Raw genomic sequence first — 10,969 nt, forward strand, 5'->3', positions numbered from 1 at the left:
ATTGGTACAGGAAAAAACCCAAAGCAAATTAATCTTGCTAGGCCGTTTTCACAGCTTTTACAAAACAACTGTTTTTACAAACAAAACTTGAAAGAGATATCTGGGTGAAACGGTAAAAGCTAGACGTGGCAATTTTCAAGGTGTGGAAGACAGCACACGTGCATTTATGCCGATTTGACTACATTTAATCAAAGGGACCTAAACTAACTGAAGAAGTGTATCATTAAGCCGTACATTTCACCAACAAGACCTTTTGTAATAAGCCTGTTATAGACTTCTTCCTTTCTGTTTGAAGAAGCTATGGGGGCACCTTCTTCATCACTATGAGAAAAAAATGGAGATGGATTCAAAAAACATTTCAAAGTTTGATTTGGAACAAATTTCTCCTTGAAAGTTTATCCAAACTTCTTTGCTTCGTAAATGAGATAGAAATCACATGAGACTTTTAAAACTTCCTGCTTCAAGTCATAAATGCAATGGAATAATTTTGCTCAGCGTATCCCAATAACTTTGTTTTTGGCTCAAAACAAAGCCATGAATAGTTGTCATTGCCAAAAGAAACAAAGAGCTAACTGGAATGTTCCAATACCAGAAAGATCCACGAGTTATCCACATACCCTTGGGTTCAACCGAGTCCCTTGGAGCTGGGCATCCAAATCTGTGACCAGATAGGGGTATTTCTCTAAGTATAGAATTATCTTATATTCATCTCTTTTCAGGGCAGTGTGATGGATTGTGCATACAGTTGCAGATGAAATTTAAATGCCGCCTCAGATGTATTCAGGATAGATGTTGCAGGCCAGCAGGTGGTTAAATCAGATTCATTTTAGTACTGACCAGAGTACAGTCACTGTGCAGACAAACACTACATTGAGAACTTGCTCTTCTTCACTCTCTGTTATGCATCCTAGATGTTCCAACGAAGCGGTCATTAACTCTATGCAGAATGGGTTCTTCTGCAGCACACCATGATGAGACCTTCCTTCAATGGAAGTGATCATGGTACAAATCACTCACTGGTATTACCTTTTTTGCAGTCTCCTGCTGTCTACACTGTCTCTATTACTACCTGAGTCATATCAGATAAATAGTAATAAGATCCTTTTGAATTTTTTTTAGAAAGTAAGGCATGAATGTACCCAATCCGTGCTGTAGTTTGGATCGCCATCAGTTGTTGAATTTGACCAATTTTATCCTTAGGGTAGTGGCCTACACCCTTCAACCACTTCCATCATTCGTGAATAATTTCTTTTTATGATAGCATCCCATTCATCATTGTAATTCAACTTTCAGTTTGCTAGTTTAAGGATTGTGGGTTACAACTGTAAATATTTTATAGATCTTGAAGTGAAATTAAGCAGGCCTAGTCATAAACCTACACAGGTCTATTCAATGAGATTTACTACCAGAAAAGTGGTATTTGGTACCCCAAATACCAAACTAAATGCACTGACTTCAAAGATCAATTGAAATCAATTCGACATATTATTTTATTTATTTACTTCATTTATACCTAGCTTTTCCCCCCAAATGGGGACCCAAAGCAACTCACATAATTCTCTTTTCCTCCATTTTATCCTCACAACAACCATGGGAGGTTGGTTAGACCAAGATTAAAGGGAGGTGTTGTGGCTCAGTGGTAGAACAGCAGCTTGGCATGTAGAAGGTCCCATGTTTGATCCCCCGCATATCCAGCTAAAAGCATCAGATGGTATGTGATATAAAGGACCTCCATCTGAGATGCTGGAGAGACGCTGCCAGTCTGATCAGACAATACTGACCTTGACGGACCAACAGCCTGATTCAGTATAAGGTGGCTTCATGTGTTCATGATAGGACTGTGTGACTCACTGCCCCAAAGTCACCCAGCAAGCTTTTACAGTAGATTCAGGATTCCCACTTCTGAGCACATATGTTAGGATTAGGCTGTACACTTGATTAATAAGAGCATACTAATAGCATTTAAGGAAGGTGAGTACTGAATCACGCCATACATTGAGAAAAGAAACCTGTCGATTATATCAAGGTTTATTTTTTGTAATCTTTTTGAAATACACAACTGTTTTTTTTTTTTAAGTGACTTAAATGAAAATGTCTTGGGCACCACCATATTCAAAGGCTTGCTAGACAAAAAAATGGTTGAAAGTAAAGACTCTCCCAGAAATACCCCAATACTGATATCCTAAATAAACCAGATGAAAATCAGCAGACACGTAATTGCTGAAAATAATACTTCATGCATCTGAAGAAGTGCATCTGTAGGTTTATGCCACAATAAATTAATCTTTAAGGGTGCCACAAGATTCTCTGGGTTTTGTTTCTTTGCAGCAGACTTACATGGCTACCCTCTGGAAGAGAACTGCGGTCATCCAAATGTATCTATTTCATCTTTCCTTGTGATGACTGAGAAGTCGCAACTCAGCAGATATTCTGAGGGATACAGAGTTTGAAAATGTTGATATAAACCACAATAGGAAATGTTGCCATTGATTTTAGTGGAATTGGGATTTTATTTTCATTAAAAACAAGGACGCTTAGATATATTTTCAAGGCTCAATTATGCCATCTGGTGATTCTTTCCTAAACTGCATTTATGCATTTTCATGTAGATATTTACCTATACATTTAAATTTACACTTGCCCAATTCTAAAATCTTTGTAAAGTTTATCATATTTTCTCCAAAGGTTAAAAATTAAAACGCATAAACTTTGCTCGTTAAAAAAAAGCCAGAGTTGCCCACAAACAAGATAGGGGGTTCTATATACTTTAAAGAGGTTTCAGATAAGAAAAATATTGCCAATTGGAGAGGAGAAAGAATCCCCCCTCCCTGCATGGTATGACAACCGAGCACCGCCCAAGTCCCTAAATCTGCACACAGTTTTGTGTCATTTTGGTTGGTCTTAATAAAAAGTCCTCCATAGCAATTCGTTTTTGGATTTTTCTTCTGCCTACTTCTCACAAGTTTTAAAGGTACTACCACAAGCAGTTCTGGGGGCAACTGACAAATGGAGGGGGGCATTCAGGATTACTTATCCCACTTGCAATAACTTCTGGCAGCCAGTGATCATAAGAAGGGCCCTGCAATCAGACCAGTGGCCCATCTACTCCAGCATCTTGCATTGCATGGTTGTCAAACAATTGCACTGAAGGTCTAACCAACCAGAGGTCAAAGCTTCAGTGTTCAGAGGTTTACCCTCCCTGAGTATGGAGAACAGCTCTTTTAGAATATTCGCTTTTTCTGAAGGTTCACCCTGCCTTGCCCGGGATCCTAGATTCTGCCCACCCACCCCCCAAAAAAGCTCTTAAAAAACTGGCTCACAGCATATTAAAAAACGAAGTTTAATGTTAAGCAGCTTGCATGCTGGAGATCTCTGTGTTGTGTGTAGGTTTGCCAGGTCCGGGTTGGGAAATACCTGGAGATTTTTGGGGTGGAGCCTGAGGATGGTGGGATTTGGAGAGGGGAGGGACTTCAATGTCATACAGTCCAATTGCCAAAGTGGCCATTTCCTCCAGGTGAACTGATCTCTACCAGCTGGAGATCAGTTGTAATAGCAGATCTCCAGCCGCCACCTGGAGACTTGCAACCCTGTCATATGCATATACCATAGATATACCTGCATAAATTAAATTCGCCTGACCTGGCTTATATAGCCTATTTGTTTTGTTTCTTTAAACTATGGCTTGATGGATATTTGATGCTGCTGTAGACAGGGAAACAGGAGAATAAATGATTAAAAATCACTAAAAGTGTATTGAAAGGACAGATGGGAGAAAGGTGATTGACAATCGTTTATCCTTCCTATCAGTTCAATTCCTTCCTCAACTTGTTTAGTTAAAGTGCTATTCCCCTTTAACAAGATCCTGCTGTTAAAAAAAAAGCTATTTGAAATCCGTTTATCGCTTTTTCCCTCGTAAGCGTTGAGACTACAGCACAAGCAGGGAAAAAGCAAACATTTAGCCTAACTCTCAACACATCATCTACTAATAATAAATATTGTGAGAAAAACAAATCGTGCGCAACAAAAAAACATGCAACCCAAACCCCTTCCCCAACGCTGGAAATATGAGCAGAGCTGCACCGGACAGGTACAACTAAACAAACGCAAGAAAGACAACGATTGGCTGATCGCTCACAGTTGGGAGGAGTTTCTATTCTGGGCAAGCCGTGGCGTCCGACTCCAAGGGCGCATGCGCGGCTGACAGCCCATTCCACCACCCCCCATTTATTTGAAAACTCTGTTCGTGCAGGGACCCGGATGAGGCAGTTCTTGTTTCCTCCCCAGGCGGGACTTCTAATGGATAGTTTTCAACACGTTCTAGACAGGCAGGTGTGTTAAATCTGTTGCTTTAAAACCAACCAGCCAATACCGAGTCTTTCAAACTATGCCGTTTCTTAAGAGCTGGAGCTTTCAAATGCTAAATCCTACTTTGTCGTCGCCGCACAAGCCACACACAAGATGGCTGCCAGGCACCCGCTCCTCAGGTCACTGAGTCTCCTCCCTGTCCTGTCACTCGAAGGCGTTTCCTTTCGGCAACGTCATTTTTGAGCGACGGAGAGCGAGCGAGAGAGCGACGGAGGACCTCGTGGTCGCGCTGTGCAGTTGCCGAGAGGCCGGGTCTTGCTGCGCCATGGCCGAGGGGGAGAACGGGACGGGCCCGGCGGCGGAGGCAACGGTCGCCTTAGCTCCGGCGCCGCCTCGTCCTCCCCGCGTGGAGCTGCCGCCCTTCGAGGCTGCGCAAGCGTTGGCGCGGAGCCGCTACTCCTGCCTGGTGATCACGCCGCACCGGAGGCACATCGCGCTGCCGCCTCGTTTCTTGCATCGGAAGCGGACGGGGATCCGCGTGCAGCTGGACGCTGACCTCCGGCGCTATTCGGAGAGGTACCTGAGCGCCCTGGGTGTAGGGTTGCCAACCTCCAGGTAGTACAGGAACGATATAGTACAAAAGTGACAACAACTATATTGTGTTTAAACATGCAGTAATAAACAAGCAAGTGGGAATACACACAAGTAGCACATTTACAAATATATGCAAGATATACAATCCACGTTCGATGCAGTCTTTGGGCAATACAGTTTTCTTAATATATATTTGTAGGAATATTCATTAAAATATTCATTAAAAAAGTCCATAAGGTACATATATGAATAATCACTAATTATATGTACCTTATGGACTTTTTAAATGAATATTCATTAAATATTAAATATTCATTAAAATATTCATTAAAAAAAGTCCATAAGGTACATATATGAATAATCATATATGTACCTAATATAATTAGTGATTATTCATATATGTACCTTATGGACTTTTTTAATGAATATTCCTACAAATATATATTAAGAAAATTGTATTGCACAAAGACTGTATCAAACGTGGATTGTATATCTTGTATATATTTGTAAATGAGCTACGTGTGTGTATTCCCACTTGCTTGTTTATTACTGCATGTTTAAACACAATATAGTTGTTGTCACTTTTGTACTATATCGTTCCTGTGCTGTTTTCCAAACCTTACGGTAGTGGCACAGAAGTGCTTTGATTTTGGGTTGCAACCTCCAGGTAGTAGCAGGAGATCTGCTATTACTGTTGATCTCCAGCCGATAGAGATCACTTCACCTGGAGAAAAGGGCCGTTTTGGCAATTGGACTCTATGTCATTGAAGTCCCTCCCCTCTCCAAACCCCGCCTTCCTCAGGCTCTGCCCAAAAAACCTCCCACCGGTGGTGAAGAGGGACCTGGCAACCCTGCCTGGGTGTATAGGCGCCTTTAAAAGATGACAACATGTTTTTATTTGTATACAAGCATAATATGTTTATTACACAAGCGGGTGTCTGCTAAGGAAGGGAAACATTCTGCCTTCCTCTCTTCTGCAGATCCCCGTTGCCATTCGGCTGAAGAGAAGTAGGTTCCACTTGAATTGCTTGGCCTTCTCCTTTCTCCCCAGCAGCCCATGCAGGCTGTGTTCCTGTGCCCCACTGAATAGAGTGGGCCTTACTTCCCAATAGCCAGTCATAAGATTGTGCTTCGTGGGCCACAGCCAGACTGTGTCCCTTCTCTTATTTTAACTTCCTTAGGCTCCTGCCAGAAATAGCAGGGATCTTGCTGTCCATTTGGAGGAGCTAAAGCCCAGGTGGAACAAAGGAAGGCATATAGTATAAACGTCACAGGCAGAGAGGTAATGTGGTACAGTTGAACCCATCTGAACACTTTTCCACACACTCCACCTATTCCTGATTTTCTTGGTTGCTGATCCACAAGCGTTAAAATCGGTTTGGGCATGCTTGTTTTGCATGTCTACTCTCCCTGTGCATTTTAACAGTTGTGGAGTCAGTTTATTTTCTTGTGCATATAATGAGGATTTTCAAGGGAGGGTGTCGGTGTCATTGGTAACATCACAGTCCCCTTCCTGTTGTTGTTTAAAAAAATGAAAACAAAACCCTAAGGTATCGATACAGTGTTGTAATGATCAAACATCAAAACAAGACCATGTTATATCTAGTTGCATACATATTGTTACGTATTTTCAGCTCTACTCAAGTCTTGTGCACAGACTGTTGACAGTAGGGCCAGCATTGGCAAATGTTCTGCAGGCACAGACCATCCTGGGATGTGCAGGAAGCCCTTTGCCAGTTTTGCAGGCAACAGTTAAACGCTCTCAGTGATATATAAATGGCAGATAAATCCTTACCATTAATTGTTTAATGCATTTCATCCTTGCCTTGGGTAGGCATCAACGTAGGTTGGGAGGTGAATTTTTTGTGCCTCTGGGGATCAGGCTGCAGTTTTGCAACACCCTGCTGCTATGTGCACTTGTTTCAAGCTTCTCCTGCAGTATCTACCATGGCTTATGAGGGGTTTTCTTTATTTCCATGGCAGCACTATTGCATTGCATTTGCTCAGGGTTCTTTGTCTTTTTCGGGAGATCATTTCAGGTGGGTAGCCATGTTGGTCTGCTGTAGAAGAGCAATATTAGAGTCCAGTAGCACCTTAAAAACTAGCAAGATTTCTGGGTATAAACTTTTAAGTGTCAATACTCCCTTTATAAGATACTGGTACCTGACAAAGGGAGTTTTGACTAGCAAACGCGTATACCTCAAAAATCTTGTTAGCTTTTAAGGTGCTTGTGTCTCTCCTGCCACGAAAGGTTGAAGAGCGTATTGTCTGATTGCTAAGCCGTATCTTTTAAAGGGCTGGTTATATTCTCTTTTTTTCTGTTATTACATTCACAGGGCCATCGTGAGCATAGTTTCAGCCTTCTAAGACCACAGAAGGGTATAACTGCTTAGGGTGGCATTGTTAGTGCACCAAATTGTTGCAGTTTTGCTTTCCATATGACCTGATGGATTGTTTTTTTTTTTTTTTTTTTTTTGCTTTTCCAGGTGGATTTTGGTTGGCATGACAAGGGTTCTTTAAGCACTGAGGGAAAACTTAAACCACAGCCAATCTTCTGCCTGTCTCATGGCTATATGTGATTCTCAGTATTCCTTAAAAGTAAAAATGTAAAGTTTGATCTGTAGCAGATGTGAGACATCTTTCTCTTACTTTTCCATGGTCAAAAAAGGGCCAGAACAAACATCCCTATGAAGTTCTTAACTCTACTTAGTGGTGAATCCTTTCCCTATGCAATAATTCCTCTTAATAAGATCAAATTTTAGTGCCCTTAAAATCTTCAAGTGCTTTTGGTCTTGTTCTCCATGTTGATCATCAGCAAGTGGTTTCTCTTATCTTGCAGTTTTCAAGGCGTTCCTGTGGCTTATGATGACATTAGAATAACAAACGAACTGGGTGATATAATTGATGATCTGGGAGCCATCCATCTTGATATTGAAGCAAATTTTATTGTTTTTACACCTAAATTAGGAAAAAAACTTGTGGTATGTAAAATATGCTTGCCCTTTCACTAATTCTTGTAATGTCTGAAGTCCAGTCATTCTGGAAAGTGGTACCTGTGGTATGACAAAGTTCTTAAATTGACATGTGGTGTAATATTAAAGTGTACTGTTCTAAGGCTTCTTTGCCGTAGACATTTGCCTCTTGTATATAATTCATTGCTAAGTTAGGTGTGCCTAAAGCAGTTCACTACAATGGCGTATCTGTGCGTAGGATTGTAGTTATATTTGTAGTTTCAGTGAAAACGTATATGACCAAAATTCTAAGAATGCCAAATGGTAAAGGATCCTGGGTCAGGTGAGAACTAAAATTACCTTAAGACCTGATTTGTGATAAGCTGGTCTGTATATTTTGCAAGCCTTTAATGATATCTTACACTTCTGTACTTTTTATGGTTGTGCAAAAAGGAAGAAAGGTTTATGGTATGTCCAGCCTTCATAGTGAACTTCAGACTTGAATGCAAAGATTACGTTTTAATCTTTAATGTGAGTGGGGACAGACTGAAATTTTAGTTAGTATCTGCAAGGCTGCACTTTGCTGATTTTTATTTTGTCATGTTTATATTCCATACCAAATATACAAACTAATAGAAGTAGGGAAACAAACCTGAGCTGGGTTTATATTGCAAGAAAGCATGACAAGTTTACGAAACATAGATTCTGTGGTGTAATCTTCATGTTCACACACACTCTTGCTTTCTTTTTCTCCAGGGCATAATCAATAAAGTGGCCCCAAGCCATGTGGGCTGTCTAGTGCATGGGTGTTTCAATGCTTCCATCCCGAAACCTTATCGCATATCAGTTGATGAATGGAAAAACCTTGGCTTCCAAATAGGCGATAGGCTGGTTTTTAAAGTGTTGTATTTTGATTCAGATGCTGCTGGAGTGTTCTGCATCCAAGGCAGATTGTGCAGAAGCAGGTACGGTAATAACATGGGTCTTACAGAGCAATAGCAAAAAACAAAAACAAAACCCAACATATTTCATTCCCAAGGTGAACACAAGGGATATAATTGTGTAGACTATGGTGGGAGCTTCTCTTCTGATATTGGCCAGGTGGAGAACTGTGTTTTACCTTTCGATTTTTGCCCAGTCTGAACTTGGGGAAAGTGTAGCTTGACCCACCGTACAATATTGGAATAAATTGCTTGCATCCCAAGGAGTTTGCAAGTTTGTCTTCAGATCTGAAGGATCCGGCTAATAAAGGAGTTCATAAAGTGAAAGCTGTACAGAGTTTTGTTGATCACTTCTACAGTATTTAGCTTTCAGTGAACAACAAGGCCTGATTACCCATATCATCTGTGTTGGTAAACATGGCTAGGTTTACAACAAAGTTGCAAAATTGGTAGATCAAGTAAAATGCAAAGCAAATGAATAGAGTTAATAATATTTCCTATTGAATTTATGGGATGCAACATGTCGGTTACAGAACCTTTTGGGAGCTCATTCTCCGTGTTCTTTCTTGCTTTGTGTTTTTGCAATGTAGCACCGTGACAAAAATACCAAAGGAAGACTGTGAAAACCACTGTGATGTGCAGGATGATACACAAGAGATGGAAACTGCCGCAGCAACTGCTGTGGTTGTAACTGGAGAGTTGCAGTACAAGGAGGCTGATGACGGAACACAAGATAAAAACCCCGAGAATGTGTGTGAACCAAACGCAGCGGACCTGGCAATGCATGTCAGTGACTCTAGTGGCTACCATAGTGATCGTGGCAAGTCTAAGAAAAAGAAAAGAAAACTTTATGATGAAGACAATGGACTCCCTGGAACATCACAGTCCAAAGCTAAAAAGAAAAGAAAGGAATGAACTAATCCAAAGGATGTCCAAAGTTGTTAAACATGGAGTATCATGGGTTTTATTAGAGTCCCGTAATGAATGTTTCACATAAGCACATGGAAATTGTGCATTAAAAGCATAATAAATAATAATTCAGATAATTTCATCCTGTTGTCCTGCAGTTGAGGAGCCAAGTCAAACACCTTCAAACAGTTTTAGGAAACCCAGTCTTAAAAAAATTCCATGTCCACAAGGCAAACCTTCCTCTCCATAGTTGTATTCCTTACAATGTTAATCTTTTTGAACAATGATTATGCACCTGTAATTTTCCCTTATTGTGTATGTGTGTGTGTGTGTGTGTGTGTGTGTGTGATTTTGCTGTAAAGTCACAGTGGATGTAGGGTGACCCTGTAGGGTTTTCAAGGCAAGAGACTCTAAGAGGTGGTTTGCCATTGCCTGCCTCTGCATGACTGAGAACTGTGACTGGCCCAAGGTCAGCCAGCAGGCTTCATGTGGAGTGGGGAATCTAACCTGGTTTTCCAGATTAGAGTCTGCTGCTCTTAACCACTATACCATGCTGGCTTTCCCTAATTACCAGGTCAATAATGGTACTGTGAGTCTCGCCCTTCAAAAGGAAAGGAATTATGACAAATTTAATATTGCTTGTAACTTGACTTAGTGGCTCTAAACTGGGTCTGGTGAATGAGATGGCAGGATTTGTTTCTGTTATTCTTTATTCCATAATCAACTGAGGACACAGCTTTATAAAAAAAATTTTATGGCAAACTCAAGGAAAGAGTAGGGAGAAATAAAATATTCCAGTAAAAAAACAGAACTCCCATCTTGTAACAGGCCTTTTGGTGCTGGTCATTGAAACACTACAAATTTGTCTTTCAGAAGTAGTGTGCAAGGGAGCCCTGCACTAAGGAAGCTGAAAAGTTCTTTCCTTTTATTTTCTTGCATGTCATCGCTTAAAGTTTACATATATCAGAACTGTCAGCCATCCAGTCCTCCAATACAGAATTTTCATTATAACAGAAACGTGGTTGATTTAGACTGGAAGAACTCGGCGTAGGCTTGCACTGTGAATCTGTGCCATAATTTCAGTCCTTTTATAGAAACATAGGGACCCCTTGCACAATGCAGGACATTCACAACTACCTTCTCTCCTCTCCCCCCCTTCCACTCCCAGAATGCTGCTCTAGGCTCAGAGGAAGGCAAAAAAAAAAACCCCTCCAAAATCCCTGGCCAATCTGGAATGGAGGAAAATTCCTTCCTGGCCCCAAAAGCATT

At 41.0% G+C, this 10,969-nt stretch overlaps 1 protein-coding gene across 1 annotated transcript; it reads left to right on the top strand.

Annotated features, from left to right (window-relative positions):
• The first annotated feature begins 4,630 nt into the window (after nucleotides 1-4,630).
• POLR1F (RNA polymerase I subunit F) lies at nucleotides 4,631-9,720 on the top strand. The gene is made up of 4 exons (XM_056857763.1): nucleotides 4,631-4,881; nucleotides 7,739-7,880; nucleotides 8,607-8,815; nucleotides 9,382-9,720. The coding sequence occupies exons 1-4, from the start codon at nucleotides 4,631-4,633 to the stop codon at nucleotides 9,704-9,706; spliced, it is 927 nt and encodes a 308-aa protein (XP_056713741.1). The 3' UTR covers nucleotides 9,707-9,720.
• Nucleotides 9,721-10,969: the final 1,249 nt, after the last annotated feature.

The sequence above is a fragment of the Euleptes europaea genome, chromosome 11 (assembly GCF_029931775.1).
Source record: "Euleptes europaea isolate rEulEur1 chromosome 11, rEulEur1.hap1, whole genome shotgun sequence".
Lineage (NCBI taxonomy): Eukaryota > Metazoa > Chordata > Lepidosauria > Squamata > Sphaerodactylidae > Euleptes > Euleptes europaea.